Source organism: Hyperolius riggenbachi, chromosome 4 (genome assembly GCF_040937935.1).
Source record: "Hyperolius riggenbachi isolate aHypRig1 chromosome 4, aHypRig1.pri, whole genome shotgun sequence".
NCBI lineage: Eukaryota > Metazoa > Chordata > Amphibia > Anura > Hyperoliidae > Hyperolius > Hyperolius riggenbachi.
Genome location: NC_090649.1, coordinates 340,016,278 through 340,035,449, shown reverse-complemented (window position 1 = coordinate 340,035,449; position 19,172 = coordinate 340,016,278). Strand labels below are relative to the sequence as shown.

Here is a 19,172-nt window from a genome sequence, read left to right as displayed (position 1 = left end):
TTCGACCGAAATTTTTTTTTTCCGGAAAGTCATTTTGATTGAATAATACCCTCTCTCAATCCCCCCCCCCCCCCCCCCAACATGCACTCCCTCTGTAAGCAAAATTTCCCCTTTAAGTGGGCATCAGAGAGCTTCACATATCTTGGGGTTCAGATTCCCTCTAAACTGGCAGATATCTTCAGATTTAACTTTTGTTAAACTTATGCGATCAACTAAACTCGCCTTGGAAAATTGGGTGGGTAAACCCCGGTCTTGGTTTGGAAGAATAGCTAGTATTAAAGAACAAGCAACACCCATGCTAACCTAGAAATAAAAAACACATACATAAGTAGATAATACTAGTTCTAATTACATAACAGATGTATTGTGCTATCCACGTAATGATTCCTGTGAATTTTATAAAGGAAAGCAGAACATCCCTAACTCTTGTTTCCCCCTCCCTTTTCTTGCTTATTGTGTATTTATTAGATGCCCTCCTCCTAGAGTCTTCAGACACTCCCACTGAGGTGTATACTAGGAACTGCCCTGTCTTTTTTTTCTTTACTACTCCAATCACTGAGTCACCTCAGCTTTGCTTCTAAACACAAGTGAGCAGAGGATCATATTTCAGATACACTAGGCAGGGAAATAAATGGAAGAGGAGGAATATATTATAGATAAAAAGAACCCCCAACATTCAACTGTTTAGCGCTGACTACTAAAGGGCCAGTGCTCCTAAAGTATGTGATAAATCCAAATCGTAACAGCAGAAAAAGTTTTGCACGTTTTGGATGCAGGATTAGCATCTTTATCACTTAATACACTCAGACCAGTTGCTGTTGAAATTTGATTTGTATGGTGACAATACCGCTTTAAGAATTGTTGCATTGCCCTACTAGAGTTTTATAGCCTTTAATCACTTATCAGTCAGAGTTATGCTGTAGTCCCACCGAGTTTCACTGGAGAGAAACTGTTATTCTGAGCCTTAGACATTTAAAAGGGAAATACTGCATATACTTGAGTATAGGCCGACCCCAACTGTTACCTTAAAAAAACTGGAAAAAATGTCTGACCCAAGTATAAGTCGGGGTGGCAAAAGCCACAACACCACTCACAGCCATGGCCAGCCACAACCATATACTAGAAAAGCAGCATTAATTCAGCAGATTGCAAAAATAAGCCAGAACATAGGCCTACAATGGAGATGGACATGCAATGAAATGCTTTTGCAAAATTTAAGCTGGTTTAAAGATAAAGCAAGAAATGCAGAGCCACATAGTCATGTATCTAAAACTTGATATAGGAATGCAAGGATTCTCACCATTCAGTAGACACTGTTCCTATACATGGGGTATGCCTTCCAAGGCTACAACTCGAGATGACGTTAGCTGAGACCTCTTATGGAAATGGCAAGTGATGATGGACCACTGTGCGTAGAATGGGGGCACTGTGGGGGTTACTCAGAGTAGTGACTAAAGTGTATGCCACTTTTGGGCCACTTTTTTTGGCCAAAAAATTAGGCTTATACTCGACTATTTACAGTAACTGTCATTTGTAAGCTTCGCACTGTACCAACATATGATTATCACATGTCAGTTCAGGAACCCTTTATCACCTTCAATACTATGAGCTTGAAAACTTGGGAGGAGGAGGAGTGGTTAGGTAGCACATTGTAAGAAAAGCATATGATATATAGGACATCGAAAGTCAGCTGGCATGACTAGAAGTTTTGCTATAAATATGGTCTTACGCTATACAGTCAGATTGATAATTTTTTTTTAGTTTTCCCATAAAAAGGATAAATTGTCCACAAGTGTTTTCAAAAATATTTTTTTCTTGAAAGAGAAATTTTTTTTTATTTTTTTCTATAAAATACAAAGATCAGATAGAAACGTATTATTTAACCACCCTGGCGTTCTATTAGAACGGCCAGGGCGGCGGCGCAGCACATTTTATTTATTTATTTGTTTATTAAAATCCTGTAGCTAGCCTAGCGCTAGCTACATGATAGCCGCTGTGCAGCGGCATCCCCCCACCCCCTTCCGATCGCCTCCGGCAATCAGAGCAAACAGGAAATCCCATTCAGAACGGGATTTCCTGTTTGGCTTCCCCGCCGCCATGGCGACAATCGGGATGACGTCATGGCGTCGGAGGGAATCCCAATCCACCCCTCAGCGCTGCCTGGCACTGATTGGCCAGGATGCATATGGGGTCTCACTGGGGGGGGGGGGCCTGTTACGCGGCAGGTAGCTGCGCATCAGCTGCGAGCGGCGGCGATTGCATACAACACGCAGCTAGCAAAGTGCTAGCTGCATGTTAAAAAAAAATTATGAAAATCGTCCCACCAGGGCCTGAGCAATCCAGCGCGGTGGTACTGGACGAGCTTAGCTCGTCCGTAACGCACAGCTGGTTAATAGAGGTTTTTATAAGAAACATTTTAAAAATCATAATTGTATGGTATAGTTGTTCGATCTTTCAAATGATTCGATCAGGTTGAATTTGATCAGATTTCTCTGATTAAAAAAAAAGAAAAGTGTATGCTACCATAAGGACCAGGACCCACTAGCAGTGTTTTCTGTGCGCTTGCTGATCACCATCCATTTGCAAAGCCCTTGGGCAGTGCAAAGCGCAATTGCGATTGTGAAATCGTAATTGCGCTACCTGCAACATTTTCTGAGCTATCGCGATTGAAAGTAATGCTGGGGAAAATTATTCCTTTAATAACACAGAAAATGCTCAGCGATTGCTAATGGGTCTGAGCTCTTAGTAAGATGTCAGGAAAACTAGGCTTGTTTAGAAGCAGGCAATTCAATTGTCAGGATAAGTCAAAGTCAGACATTATATACTATATGCCTTGCATTTGTTTGTAAAAATGTTATTTAGTACCGAATCAGTTAATAATAAAGTAGTTTAAAGGATACCTGAAGTGACATGTGACATGATGAGACAGACATGTGTATATACAGTGCCTAGCACACAAATAATTATGCTGTATTCCTTTTTTTCTTTCTCTGCCTGAAAGAGTTAAATATCAGGTATGTAAGTGGCTGGCTAAGTCCTGACCCAGACAGGAAGTGACCACAGTGTGACCCTGACTGATAAGAAATTCCAACTATAAAACACTTTCCTAGCAGAAAATGGCTTCTGAGAGCAAGAAAGCGGTAAAATGGGGAATTTCTTATCAGTGAGGGTGACGTTGTAGTCACTTCCTGTCAGGACTGAGTCAGTCACTTACATACCTGATATTTATAACTCTTTCAGGCAGAGAAAGAAGAAAAGGAACACAGCATAGCTATTTGTGTGCTAGGCATACACATGTCTATCTCATCATGTCACGTCACTTTGGGTATCCTTTAAAAAAATATATAAATTGACAAACATGCTATTCTTAGGACTCTGTAAAGTCAATGCAGATGTTAGATGCATATAAAGGAAGGTAGTATATGAACATTTAGTATTTGAGTAAGTGTACTATAACTACTTTAAAGAGGAGCTGTCAGTCATGCCATCTCAGAAAAAAGAACACATATATAAGTAGATAAATACTTGCTCTACTTACATAACATACCGTATTTCGCGCCGTATAAGACGCTCCGGAATATAAGACGCACCCAGGTTTAGAGGGCAAAAACCAGAGAAAAAAAATATATATACTAAACCTGGTGCGTCCATATTCCAGGAGCGTCTTGTACATGTTACCCCTCAAATGTTGTCCTCCTGTGTCCCATTGTCTCCCCATGTGTCCTCTGTGTCCCTCATACATGCCCCATGTGTCACCCATGCATACCCCATGTGTCATCTGTGTGTCCCTCATACATGCTCCATGTGCCCTGTGTCACCCATGCCTGCCCTATATGCTTGCCCTATGTGTTGTCTGCGTCCCCCATACCTTTCCCATGTGTCCTCTGTGTGTCCCTCATGCCTGCCTGCCCCATGTGCTTGTGTCCCCCATGTGTCCTCTGTGTCCCTCATGCCTGCTGTATCCTCTGTCCCTCATGTGGCTGCACCTGACGTATGCCTCTGCCCTCTCCCCCATGCCTGTAATGTGTCCGGCTGAGTGTTACATGCCCCCTCCCGCTGTGTTCCTTATCTCTGCGTGCCCCCGCGAGTGTCTAATATGCCCGCTCCCCCGCCTGCCTTATCTCCCTCCCCCATGTGAATGCTGGCCCCCCCGGGTGTTAATCTGCAGCGGCTTACCTCTCCGCCATGCCCGCGAGGATTGGAGACCTCCTTCACAGCCGCGCATCTCGCTCTAGTGATCGGCATGTGGTAATGACGCAATCACCACATGCCGATCACTAGAGCGAGATGCGCGGCTGTGAAGGAGGTCTCCAATCCTCGCGGGCATGGCGGAGAGGTAAGCCGCTGCAGATTAACACCCGGGGGGGCCAGCATTCACATGGGGGAGGGAGATAAGGCAGGCGGGGGAGCGGGCATATTAGACACTCGCAGGGGCACGCAGAGATAAGGAACACAGCGGGAGGGGGCATGTAACACTCAGCCGGACACATTACAGGCATGGGGGAGAGGGCAGAGGCATACGTCAGGTGCAGCCACACAGGCAGGGAATTCCCGACGTGGCGGCGGGTCGCGGTCCGTATCGGCGGGCGTTTCTAAGTCGGGAATTCTCTGCCTTTGCCGTATAAGACGCAGGGACTTTTCCCCCCTATTTTTTGGGGAGAAAAAGTGTGTCTTATACGGCGAAAAATACGGTATGTATTGCACTGTTCACATTTTAATTCTAGTGACTTTTCTGTAGTAAAAAAAAGAGAAAATCCTTCTTAGGATTCTCCATTTTAACTGTGTCTATTTTGAAGCCAGTCCTGATGTCATTTCCTCCCTTACTCTCCTCTGCCTGATTGTGTATGCATTGCCCGGCCTCCTCCCACTCTTTAGGCACTCTTACCCAGCTCTGCAATAGAAAGTGCATTGTCTCAGCATGAGAAATATTGGCCGATCAGAGAGCAACAGAGGTGTGAGAGTGGAAAACAGGAGGGAAAGAGGCTTCAGCCCTATCAGGCTGCATTAGTTAAGTCTGAAGGGAAAGTAAAGAAGCAAAAAAAAAACCCTGCAACTTCCTTTGTACGGCAATGCACCAAATAATAGTCAGGTAAACTGGGGAATGATCATTTATCAACAAGAAAAGTAATAGTGATTTTTAACTTTTGGATTGCCTGGTTAGCTTTCTTATTGCTTGTTTACCAGATAAAAATAAAGAATTGATGTTTGATTTTATGCCCAACAGTTAAACTTTAAGCGGAATCTGAAAAGAAATCAAATTTTTTATACAAAAAATGAGGTTTGTTGTTAGTCATGAATAAATGCATTAAAACTTTAATTAACTTACCATTCTTCCCCCCCCCCCCCCCCCCCCCCCTACTTTTTGGAAGCTTAATTGTAAAACTACTTTGCTTTAGATTGAAAATTGCTGTGTTTGAGACATGTTTAATTTGATGGGTGCTAATGTGTTTATCAGTAGTTAATTTATTTAAAATTGTCTTTTTAGGCCTATTGCATCCGAGTCTGTGAATAACTCACTTTTTCATCAACTTGCTGAACATTTGCAGCAACAGAACCTAGAACATCTCCGCCATCAGTTCCTGGAGCAACAACATACACCAAAGGTGATTTATGTCGTCGTCCCCCCCCCCCCCCCCCCCCCCGTCCCCCCCCAACCCACCCACCCACACTTCATCCCACTATCTAGGATTCTGTCCCTAAGTTGTACAATATGTATTCTTTTTGTACCTTCTTTTTTGTTCATAACAATCTTATTTTTTTTTTTTTTTAGGGGGCTGTTCAGGAAAGGCTAGAGGTAATGTCTGAATCTGAAAACTCTGCTACACCATCCCAGGATGACAGCCAGCAAGCCTTTTTAGAAAAAGAGACATCTCTTCATAATTCACTAAATATACAACAAGAGGTAGTGTTTTCAACAATTTTTACGTGTGTGTGCGCGCGCGCACGTGTGTGTTTTTGGGTGTCCTGATTTATTCCTCATTAGAACTTGAATTTTTGTACAATAACATTTAAAAGATGGAGATCAGGTGGTATGTGCGCTCCGCAACACAATTAATAAAGTTTCACAATGAAATGCAACTAAGTGGATCAAAAGTTCACAGTACAATACATTTAGGTGGATCGCTATACAATTGGGTGCGTATTGACACCCTGCAAAGTATGTAGCTGTTTAAGTACAGCGCTCAACACCATCCTTGGTAAGTCTCAAATTCCCACAACACACTTCCTTGACATAAGTTACATGAACAAGAGTCCAGAGTCCACTCTGAAGTCTGCAATCTCAGGTCTCCAATACAGATAATAGGTATCACGCTCACCAGATTTGATGGCTGACTAGTTACGATCAGCATAGATAGCATATGATAGATGACATCTCACTTTCCTTTAGCCTTCTCCTTGTATGTTCCTCAGAATAGAAAACAGCAGTACATAGCATAATACTGTTTCAAAAGCGGGTACAACACACCTTCACCCATGCAGATGATCACCCGTGTGATATATGGCATATACACCTCAACCCCGGTGCATAAAATTGTTAAGGCTGCGGGCTCACCAGATCTGAATGCTGATCAAATGACAAACCAGCTCTCTGCACATAAACATTCAAGTCCTCTCCTCTGGCAGAATCTTCTCCCCTAATAGACTCAAGGACAAAGTCTTTATAGTGTAATACCGTTTATTAAAATCTGTAACAACATAGTGCACTCACATTTTCTGAATAAAATCATGCGCATGTAATCATAACACCGCCGGACGTCCTCTATGCTGCCTGTCTTGCGTCTCCCCTCCGTGCTGCGAGGCCACGCCCTACCGGTTTCGTCATATGACTCATCAGGGGCTCGAGCCCCTGATGAGTCATATGACGAAACCGGTAGGGCGTGGCCTCGCAGCACGGAGGGGATCAAATCTGGTGAGCGTGATACCTATTATCTGTATTGGAGACCTGAGATTGCAGACTTCAGAGTGGACTCTGGACTCTTGTTCATGTAACTTATGCCAAGGAAGTGTGTTGTGGGAATTTGAGACTTACCAAGGCTGGTGTTGAGCGCTGTACTTAAAACAGCTACAACATTTAAAAGATGATTTTGAAGTCTTTGTTCAGTTTTAATTGTTTAGTTGTATTACATGTATCTCCCAATATTGTTGAAATTAAAGGATCATTATGAAAATCATCAAATTTAAAACACATGTAAACATATACAAATAAGGAGTACGTTTCTTCCAGAGTAAAATGTGCCATAAATTATTTTTCTCCTTTGTTGCTGTCACTTAGGTAATCTGACATTGAACGGTTTTCAACTAGCCCATTTTCTCATAGGGGAATTAAAGGGTTTTATTTTTAAAATCACTTAGTGAATGGCAGTTGCTATGTCCAACTGCCCCAAAAAGTGTGCTGCGAGCAGGGAAGTTGGTTGGCATATTTTTTATAACTCTTTTTCATGCAATGTCTATATAAAGAATAAGAAGAGATTTGCTGAGAATCCCCCATGAAGATATGGACTAGTCTAAAACCTGTCGGTTCTGACAGGTTTCTACTGCCTACTGTAAGTGACAACAAAACTGGAAAAAAGTAATTTCTCATTTTTTTCTGGAAGAAAAATACTCCTTATTTCTACATGTTTACATGTATTTTGAAGTTTACAATTTTTTTTCGATAGTTGAACACATGGATATTTAATCTTATAGGACAAGAATGTTACAGAAACACACAGGCTTTCATAGGGTGTCCTAATTTTTTCACATGACTATATATATATTGGTAATTTCAGTATTCAGACTATATATATTCAGTTGGTAATTTCAGTATTCCCCCCCCCCCCCCATCTCTCATAGTATGTAGACAAAAAGACAAATAACATTTATATTGCGCTTTTCTCCTTGCGGACTCAAAGCGCCAGAGCAGAGCAGCAGCCACTAGGGCGCGCTCTATTGGCAGTAGCAGTGTAAGGGAGACTTGCCAAAGGTCTCCTACTGAATTAGTGCTGGCTTACTGAACAGGCAGAGCCGAGATTCGAACCCTGGTCTCCTGTGTCAGAGGCAGAGCCCTTAACCATTACACCATCAGCCAACTGCTGATGGCCAGTATCCCCCCCCATCCCTTATAGTATGTATGGCCAGTATGCCCCCCCCTTATAGAATGTATGGCCAGTATCCCCCCACCCCTGATAGTATGTATGGCCAGTATGCCCCCAGTGTATGAGGGCGGGGTCAGGATTTGTGAGGTTGCTGGCAGGGGGCTGATATGACCTGGAGTGTATGAGGGCGCCGGAGGGGTGGTGGAGCCTAGCGGTGGCGGATTATGTGTCAGACCATTTAGCTGCGCATAGAATTTCAGGCAATGCACATTTATGAAGGCTGCTATGGAGCCTTCTGTGATGACCCTGGGCTGGGGGCTGAACAGTTAATAATGTGCGGTGGACTCAGCGTATTGCTGATTGCTTATGAGCCAGGGGGCGAATCCACTTGAGTCCAGAGCGGCACACAGCTTCACCAATCGCTGGATAGCGGTGGTAGGCGGAGCTGTATGCTCTGTACAGCTCCGCTTACCGCCACCGTCATACCATCGCTATGCGGCGATTGGTGAAGCTGTGTGCCACTTTGGTCTGGACTCTCCCCTGCTGCCCGGCTCAGTAACAATCAGCAATATGCTCTGGGAAAACCGCAGCTACTGACGATCATCAGATCGCCTTCATATGAATCGCGATTTCGGTTTGAAACCGTAAAACCGTTCAGCCCTACCTGCTAGCAGTAAAAATGTTGCCATGTGATAAATTTCAGAATGTACAGTATATCAGGGAGAGGAAAATTTTACAATTGGCAATCAATAAATCATTTATAAATACCTGTGATTATTGTAAAAATGAAGCACCTTTTTCATTACATTATTTTCACTGCAGTTCCTCTTTAATACTTTTTTGATACATTTCCACTTTAAAAAAAAATTAAAACTAGAAAAAAGAGGATGCACATTCATTCTTATGTTTTATAACAATGCCTTTGAAGACATTACAATTAAATGAGGGTTAAAAAGTAAAAGGGCACTAAATCATTGTAGTGTACCAACTTTTGGTACAGAATTTTCTTGGTCTTGATATGATCTTGATATGAAATGTATATGAGAATTAAAGCTGACCTGTTTGTACTGTGAAAGTGAGTCTAAAAGTGAGCTCACAGTACGCTGTTCTTCCTGTCTAGGTATAATCAGTGTTGACATATGACATGATAGGATAAACGTGTATGTTTTTGTGGCACGCATACAAATGTTTAGGCTGTGTTCTTCTTTTCTGACTGAAAGAGTTAACACTTAGGTATGCAAGTGACTGTTTCTCTCCAGTTCAGACGTAGTCTGAATATACGGTAGGTAACCCTCACTGATGAGGAATTACAGCCACAAAATTATTTCCTGCAGCAAACTTCTGCTGAGAGCAGGGAATAGACAAAAAAAGGACGAAATTTGAAAAACACCAGGTATAACGTGTATATACAGAAGTGCATAATTTCTATTTAAATGTGACATTATGTGGTTTTTCAAATTATGAACTCAGATAGAATGTGATGGTTGTGTATTGGCCAGGCAGTGTAGATATAGATTTATCCAAGCAGTATTGGTTCTATACCTTTCAGAATACCTATGTAGCCTAGCCTAGCCTGCCCTTAATTTACCACAGCAGATGCATTATTCTGCTTTTCTTTGTTATAGACAAAAAGGTCAATGGTTCATAGATTTTGGGCTAGAACTATGTCAGACCATGTGAAAGACAGCTGAAAACCTAAATTTTCAGCTTTTAAACCACCACAAATAGGGGTAGGAGGGTAGCTGCAATTTTTTAACTAATCTGTTTATTTGCAGCTCCGGGTCTTAAAATTTTTTTTTGCCAAGGTGAAATCCGATTGCTCCTTTTGCAAGCTGCATAGATTTGTGTAGAAAATTTGTACAGTCCTGTATCGTCCTGGTGCCCTCCATAACCGCACTGGGTCCCTCTGAACATATTCGACAAGAGCTCATCAAATATGTTCTTATGGCCACACTTGTCCGTGCACGACTGTACTGTACGAGTATGGTCTGTACATGTCAAGTAGCACAAAGTCGCTTGTGCACTCGTTTTTCCTCTATGCATGAGCAGCGTCATGGTCCTGGGCATGCGCAAACCGTACTTGCGCAGGTGCAGTGTGCCTGCAGTCATTTACAAACAGGAGCGCAGCCATGAAGTACAAGAGAGTTCCAAGCAGCAGCAGTGGGAACCAGAAGGGTATAGGAAGCCTCTGGACTATCCAGAGGCTTTCTTCTACTTGGGTAAGTGTCTAATGAAACCATTTTGGCCCATATGCAATTCACTTTTTCTCCCAGGTGATAATTACAAACTTCAGCCAGATAGAAGAAGTTGCGATCACAATCCTGATCTCAGCATGAGTATAGGATTTCCCTGCAAAGAATTCAAATATAGTGCAATATTGTTTTCAATGAACCACCTCGTGATTCACTCCACACAACTGTGCAAGGGATAACCTCCACCACCGAAACAGAGGAAACAGGGGTATTTTCCACCCCCTTGTGAGTCTCACTCACCAGAAACTTTCTTGTTATTTCAGCATATAAGCCCTCCAATCTGGGCAACAACCATATAGGACCTTTAGATATAAAAGAGCGGGACTCGCATAGTGTAAAAAACCTTCCACTTTTAATGCTAAAACCTTAATAAAATATGCGTACCAGATAGAAGTTATCACAAGCGTTCATCTATGGTGCCAGCACCGCCGCGGTCGGATCTCTGCTGCACTCCACAGTCCCCGCTGGATCACTTCCTCATTCCGTCCCTCGTGACTCCTTAGCCATGCCCCTGATGAGTCAAATGACGAAACGCGTAGGGCGGAGCTAAGGAGTCACGAGGGACGGAATGAGGAAGTGATCCAGCGGGGACTGTGGAGTGCAGCAGAGATCCGACCGCGGCGGTGCTGGCACCATAGATGAACGCTTGTGATAACTTCTATCTGGTACGCATATTTTATTAAGGTTTTAGCATTAAAAGTGGAAGGTTTTTTACACTATGCGAGTCCCGCTCTTTTATATCTAAAGGTCCTATATGGTTGTTGCCCAGATTGGAGGGCTTATATGCTGAAATAACAAGAAAGTTTCTGGTGAGTGAGACTCACAAGGGGGTGGAAAATACCCCTGTTTCCTCTGTTTCGGTGGTGGAGGTTATCCCTTGCACAGTTGTGTGGAGTGAATCACGAGGTGGTTCATTGAAAACAATATTACACTATATTTGAATTCTTTGCAGGGAAATCCTATACTCATGCTGAGATCAGGATTGTGATCGCAACTTCTTCTATCTGGCTGGATTCTAACAGAAGAGTGTGTACTCAAGTAAAAGTTTGCGGATCCCCTATACAACATTGGTGACGTTTTGTGCTATATATATAGATCTGATCCGAAGTGCTGTGGAGCGCAGTCTTTTCTTTGCCTTTTGGGGGCATTTGGATAATTTCAAACTTGCCAATAAAATGCCTTTTATACCACAAACAAGCAAAAAAAATACTCAAAAGAATTTCGATACTACATTTTAACCATATTTTTGGTACTTTTTCCATTGCAAAGTGCCGAAAAGTTATTCTAAATTGAACATGAAAAATTATCTCTAAGCAGAAAAAGTTAATTGCATATTTTCTCCTTACAGGTTTGCTTTAAGTTTTCAAAAATTAAATAAAGTTGTCCAAAAATAATACAATTACCTATAAAGTGCAACTCCATTTTTGTTAAAAGTGCAGATAACGCATCATCACAACTCAATCTAGTATATTAGTTAACCATATTAAAAACGCCTTTCTATTGCAGTGTGCAATGTGTGATATCTTTCTAAGGCAGCAATACACTGTTCAGTGTACAAGACTTCCCAGAATTGTCACCTGTCATTGGTTTGCTGCTTTTCCGGAAGCCTGCACAAAGTAATATTTTTCAGAATATTCCTGCACTGTGTTTAGGTGACCTGGGCAATGCAATTGTACACCTAAAGGGTGCCAGTTTTTTCTTTTTCACATTTCTGGGACTAATCACTTCTGATTACCATTTCCTATTAGGTATAAATACTTCAGTAGCTCCAGAACAGTAACAGGTTGAGTCTCTGCAATACAACTTTGCAAATCCTTGCTGTATGTATAGCTGAACTAGTGATGATTTACCGTATTTTTCGCCATATAAGACGCACTTTTTCTTCCCAAAAAATAGGGGGGAAAAGTCCCTGCGTCTTATACGGCAAAGGCAGGGAATTCCCGACTTAGAAACGCCCGCCGATACGGACCGCGACCCGCCGCCACGTCGGGAATTCCCAGCCTGTGTGGCTGCACCTGACGTATGCCTCTGCCCTCTCCCCCATGCCTGTAATGTGTCCGGCTGAGTGTTACATGCCCCCTCCCGCTGTGTTCCTTATCTCTGCGTGCCCCTGCGAGTGTCTTATATGCCCGCTCCCCCGCCTGCCTTATCTCCCTCCCCCATGTCTTGGCTGGCCCCCCCGGGTGTTAATCTGCAGCGGGCTTACCTCTCCGCCATGCCCGCGAGGATTGGAGACCTCCTTCACAGCCGCGCATCTCGCTCTGGTGATCGGCATGTGGTAATGACCCAATCACCACATGCCGATCACTAGAGCGAGATGCGCGGCTGTGGAGGAGGTCTCCAATCCTCGCGGGCATGGCGGAGAGGTAAGCCCGCTGCAGATTAACACCCGGGGGGGCCAGCCAAGACATGGGGGAGGGAGATAAGGCAGTCGGGGGAGCGGGCATATTAGACACTCGCAGGGGCACGCAGAGATAAGGAACACAGCGGGAGGGGGCATGTAACACTCAGCCGGACACATTAAAGGCATGGGGGAGAGGGCAGAGGCATACGTCAGGTGCAGCCACATGAGGGACAGAGGATACAGCAGGCATGGGGGACACAGGACACATGGGGGACACAGGACACATGGGGGACACAGGACACATGGGGGACACAGGACACATGGGGGACACAGGACACATGGGGGACACAGGACACATGGGGGACACAGGACACATGGGGGACACAGGACACATGGGGGACACAGGACACATGGGGGACACAGAGGACGCATGGGGCAGGCATGAGGGACACATGAGGCAGGCATAGGTGACACAGAGGACACATGGGGGACACAAGCACATGGGGCAGGCATGAGGGACACACAGAGGACACATGGGACATGCATGGTTGCCACAAAGGACACATGGGAAAGGTATGGGGGACTCAGACAACACATAGGGCAAGCATATAGGTCAGGCATGGGTGATACAGGGCACATGGAGCATGTATGAGGGACACAGATGACACATGGGGTATGCATGGGTGACACATGGGGCAGGTATGGGGGACACAGAGGACACATGGGGCAGGCATGGGTGACACATGGGGCATGTATGAGGGACACAGAGGACACATGGGGCAGGTATTGGGGACGCAGAGGACACATGTCGAGACAATGGGACACAGGAGGACAACATTTGAGGGGTAACATGTACAAGACTCTCTTGGAATATGGACGCACCAGGTTTAGTATATATATTTTTTTTCTCTGGTTTTTGCCCTCTAAACCTGGGTGCGTCTTATATTCCGGAGCGTCTTATACGGCGCGAAATACGGTAGATTGTTTTTATGTAATAAAATTATTTTTTAAAATAAAGGATCAGCACTCTAAACATTTTAATAATTAATACAAGGATGCTTTGATTGCAGAGGTTAATCTTCTGTCTGTTTTGTTGGCTTGACATGCTGCAACACTCCTGACAGACAACAGGCAAATCTGCCGTAAGGTGGCCATTAACAATACAATTCTCTGGATGATTGTTCTTCCGATTATATTGTAATATTGATTGGAAATAATAGTTCTGGCCCACTAACGGAAGTATAGTGTACTGGTTAAGGGCACCGCTTTTGAAATGGAAGACCAGGATTTGAATCCTGGTTAGGGTCAGTACCTCTTCAGTAAGGAGTTCAAGGCAAGACTCCCTAACACTGCAGGGTAGCCTCTTGAGTGTGTCCCAGCTTTGAGTCCAATAAAAAGCAAGAGGAAAAAGCGCCCATATAAACAGCACCAAACCAATAAATAATAAAAAATTATATAAATCTTTATTGGGAACAAAAAACTTCAACAATAAAATAAATTAAAATCGCCAAAAAGGTGAAACAGTGCAGCCCACAAAATATTAGGGGTATATCAGTCATACAATAACATGTCCTCAAACCTCAAATAAATTACACTTGAACAGTGAATGTAGTTATAGTTAAATGACAATAAATCACAGTGCCACAATGGGAGCATACAAAACCGTAAAGTGCATCCAAACTAACAGCGTATGCTGAAAAATATATTTAGACAAGTGTCCTAAACCCAATAAGGTTCCCTATAAGGGAATGAAGTAAAGTACTGCCGTGCAAGAGAAAGAGAAAAGCCAAAGTAGGACTTATGTGAGAGAGGAGGAGAGGACAAGAGGAAGCACCACCACTGCCAATCACCCTTATAGGGAACCTTATTGGGTTTAGGACACTTGTCTAAATATATTTATTTTTCAGCATATGCTGTTGGTTTGGGTGCACTTTACTGTTTAGTATACTCCCATTGTGGCACTGTGATTAAAAAATGGTGCCTTGCTCTCCTTAGATACTGAATTGTATGCAGTCACTTGGTCCTGGTTGGAAAGGGTGCTGGTGAAGATGGGATTGATGAACTCCTCTATTATTTGCAGACGACATCCTGATCTTCCTCCACGATCCCATAACTCAGCTCCAGACTATCCTTCAGGCCATCTCGGAGATAGGGCAAGAGTCGGGATTTAAAGGACTTCCGAGGCCAAAATCCGGCCCCCAAATGTAAAAAAAAGTTATCTACCTGTATGACTTTCTAAGGCACGGAGGACGCCGTCCGCGCCCTCCGTGCCGTTCCGCCGGGTCCCCGCCTCTCAATACGACCCCGAATGGCTCCCGACCCCACGGCCAGGGTCGGGCTCTGCTGCCTGTATAAAGATGGCCGCCGACCCTGGCCGCGGCTGCGCACTCCGCATGGCCGCTACTGCGGCTGCGCAGCACTAGGGCCAACCCCCCGATCCACGCAACAGGCTGTTTCCTGTAGCGTGGATCGGGGGGTTGGCCCTAGTGCTGCGCAGCCGCAGTAGCGGCCATGCGGAGTGCGCAGCCGCGGCCAGGGTCGGCGGCCATCTTTATACAGGCAGCAGAGCCCGACCCTGGCCGTGGGGTCGGGAGCCATTCGGAGTCGTATTGAGAGGCGGGGACCCGGCGGAACGGCACGGAGGGCGCGGACGGCGTCCTCCGTGCCTTAGAAAGTCATACAGGTAGATAACTTTTTTTACATTTGGGGGCCGGATTTTGGCCTCGGAAGTCCTTTAAGATCAACGAGTCCAAAAGCGAATAATTTATCTATCTCGTAAGGCAGATATCCCAAATGATCATTCACTACCAGTTAAAATAGCGCATCATAAAATTACCTACTTAGTTACATAATTACAGTTATTTTAGTTGAAAAAAGACATACGTCCATTGAGTTCAACCAGTACAAAGTACAACTCCAGCCTGCTCCCTCACATATCCCTGTTGATCCAGAGGAAGGCGAAAAAACCCTTACAAGGCATGGTCCAATTAGCCCCAAAAGGGAAAAATTCCTTCCCGACTCCAGATGGCAATCAGATAAAATCAGATCAATCAGATAAAATCCCTGGATCAACATCATTAGGCATTACCTAGTAATTGTAGCCATGGATGACTTTCAACGCAAGGAAAGCATCTAAGACCCCTTTAAATGCAGGTATAGAGTTTGCCATAACGACTTCCTGTGGCAATGCATTCCACATCTTAATCACTCTTACTGTAAAGAACGCTTTCCTAAATAAATGGCTAAAACGTTTTTCCTCCATGCGCAGATCATGTCCTCTAGTCCTTTGAGAAGGCCTAGGGACAAAAAGCTCATCCGCCAAGCTATTATATTGCCCTCTGATGTATTTATACATGTTAATTAGATCTCCTCTAAGGCGTCTTTTCTCTAGACTAAATAAACCCAGTTTATCTAACCTTTCTTGGTAAGCGAGACCTTCCATCCCACGTATCACTTTTGTTGCTCGTCTCTGCACCTGCTCTAAAACTGCAATATCTTTTTTGTAATGTGCCCAGAACTGAATTCCATATTCCAGATGTGACCTTACTAGAGAGTTAAACAGGGGCAATATTATGCTAGCATCTCGAGTTTTTATTTCCCTTTTAATGCATCCCAAAATTTTGTTAGCTTTAGCTGCAGCGGCTTGGCATTGAGTACGATTATTTAACTTGTTGTCGATGAGTACTCCTAAGTCCTTCTCCAAGTTTGATGTCCCCAACTGTATCCCATTTATTTTGTATGGTGCTAGACCATTGGTACGACCAAAATGCGTGACTTTACATTTTTTAACATTGAATTTCATCTGCCATGTATGTGTCCATATAGCCATCCTATCCCGATCCTGTTGCAATATGACACTATCTTCCTGAGAGTTGATGATTCTGCACAATTTTGTTATCGTCTGCAAAAATGGCAACATTGCTCACTACTGCATCTACTAGGTCATTAATAAATAAATTGAAGAGCACTGGACCCAGTACAGACCCCTGTGGGACCCCACTGCTAACAGTCTCCCATTTTGAGTATGATCCATTGACCACAACTCTTGTTTTCTGTCCATTAGCCAGTTCCCTATCCATGCACACAGACTCTTCCCTAGTCCTTGCATCCTCAACTTTTGCACCAGACTTTTGTGGGGAACAGTGTCGAAGGCATTTGCAAAGTCCAAGTATATCACATCTACAGCATTCCCAATATCCATATTAGCATTCACTACCTCATAAAAGCTGAGCATGTTAGTCAAACAGGACCTGTCTTTAGTAAACCCATGTTGGTGCTGAGAAATAAGAATATTTTCTACTATAGATATACTTAGGTATATATATATATATATAGGAAAAAAAACCAAATTCCCTATATGATTTAAACTACCCTCCTTTGATCAAATCGATTCTAGACCAGCTAAATAGATGGAATAGCCTTCCATTGGGGCTTATGGGCAAAGCTTTTATACATACCTGGGGCTTCTTCCAGCCCCATAAGCCTGGATCGCTCCCACGCCGCCATCCTCCACTTCCTGTATCGGCGGTACCGGGTCCTGTCACTTCCGGCAGACGCGGCCAATTGTCCGCATCACAGGGGCTCCCTCCATACATGTACGCATGCGGCTGCGTAGTAGGCAGCCTCACTCGTACGTATAATGTAGGGAGCCCCGTGTGATACGGACAATTGGCCGCGTCTGCCGGCCGACTGGCGGTAATGACGGGACCCGGTACCGGCGGATCCAGCCAGCAGAGGACGGCGGCGTGGGAGCGATCCGTATGGGGCTGGAGGAAGCTCCAGGTATGTATAAAAGCTTTCCCCCAACGTCTCTGGTTCCCTTTAAGGAGGAACTTTCTCTATTACACAAAGAACTAAAAACAAAATATTTTTTCAAGAAGTGGAGACCTTTTATTGAAAAAAACATTATCTGCACATGATAGTCAAAAGTTCATGACACCATTTAGATTTACTACTTGGAATTGTACAGAACATATTATGGGTACTCTGGGGAGTTTAGACCTTGAGCAACCTAATCGCCAATGATACATCCTGAGAAATAGATCATACAAATGTTTGCTTGGCATTTGCTAATTTTCTTATATTTTCAATTTGATGGAAGGGCTCGGAGCGGGGTGCAACAGAGGACAACTTTCTAAGAGAGAAACAGGAGGGGATGCTAGATGTTTGAGGGGTGGGAGGTAGGGAGTTGTTAAAGGTAAAAAGTAAAATAGTTACTTACATGCTTATGTTTTTCACAAATGTTATGTAATGGATAGTAAGATGTTCCCAAAGCTTTGATGTTCATGATATTTCGTGACTATTTTTTGAAAAACCTAATAAAATGTTTGATTTTTTAAATTGTTTTATTTATTGGTTTGGTGCTGTTTATATGGGTGCTTTTTTCTATTGGTTTTTATTGCTATGATGGCCCATTAGCACATTCCATTTAATAGGATCCCGATGTGTAGGGAGTCCCACTTACATATATAGGTGTCTATGGTGCTTGTCCAACTTTATTTATATTGATTGATTTCAGCTTTGAGTCCGACAGGAGAAACACGCTTTACAAATGTTCAGATTATTATTATTAAAGTTTTGTTGCAGTTCGATAAGATTAATGTAATCTATCTATTTTTTGCATTGATTTCATCAATTTGATCAGATTGGTTAGCAACTTTTCTTCCATTAGTGGATCGGAATGTTTCCAATTGATATTATTTAATTGCATCTATGTAATTGCGCTCTTTCCCATACACATCACAATAGTCTTTTATAATCCGGATTCGCTACATCTGGATAAGCTAGTCCACAATGCATAAAAAATAGTAGTATGGTGTATCTGTGCCCCACTGTCTGCAATATATTAAACCAAGTCCATCACATAGCATAACATCTTCATACACTTCATGGATCCCCAGTTAATATGCAAGATCTCTTCCCACCGGATTTGATGGCTGACAGATGACAGACCAGCAAAACACATTCAATCTCCACTTTAGTTGCTTCCTTAAAGATTGTTGTAGCTCCTCCTACACTCCTCAAAGGAAGTAGAAAACAAACACTTATGGTGTAGTGTGTCCTGTCAAAATACTAAAACCCGACTACCAAGATTTCCACGTGTATGAGAACCTATCAGCACCCACTTGTGATAATCCACCACCTGTAAACAAACTGCTCACCAGATTCGTTGGCTGCCCATCACAGACTGGCAGATATAGTTTGTCTGGGGGCAGTACCCCTCACTGGGCAAACTTTCTTTGCAGCTTTCCAGCTTTCAATCTACAACTGCAAACAACTTTGCATAGCATAAGACCGTTTTATTGTGTTTACAAATAGCATAAAATCACACTCACATTTCAAAATATATTATTGCGCATATAGATTAAAATCCCGGGTAAGGTCCTACAGTGGGGATCCATGAAGTGTATGAAGATGTTATGCTATGTGATGCAATTGATATTATGATCAAGATCGAAAGATTGATCGTCCTTAGAATTGTATAGTTAATGGACACTTTTA

The 19,172-nt window shown here is 43.4% G+C and overlaps 1 protein-coding gene across 6 annotated transcripts in view; it reads left to right on the top strand.

Moving 5' to 3' along the window:
• Positions 1-19,172, top strand: part of SCAF8 (SR-related CTD associated factor 8) — a 593,726-nt gene that overhangs the window by 184,471 nt on the left and 390,083 nt on the right. For all 6 annotated transcript variants that reach the window (XR_011019400.1, XR_011019399.1, XM_068231893.1 and 3 more), the window contains 2 exons: positions 5,486-5,603; positions 5,771-5,902. Coding sequence is in view for 4 of the 6 variants with exons in the window: in XM_068231893.1 (XP_068087994.1) it covers positions 5,486-5,603; positions 5,771-5,902 (250 nt within the window). In the remaining 2 variants the exon portion in view is untranslated. The remainder of the gene's footprint in view (positions 1-5,485; positions 5,604-5,770; positions 5,903-19,172) is intronic.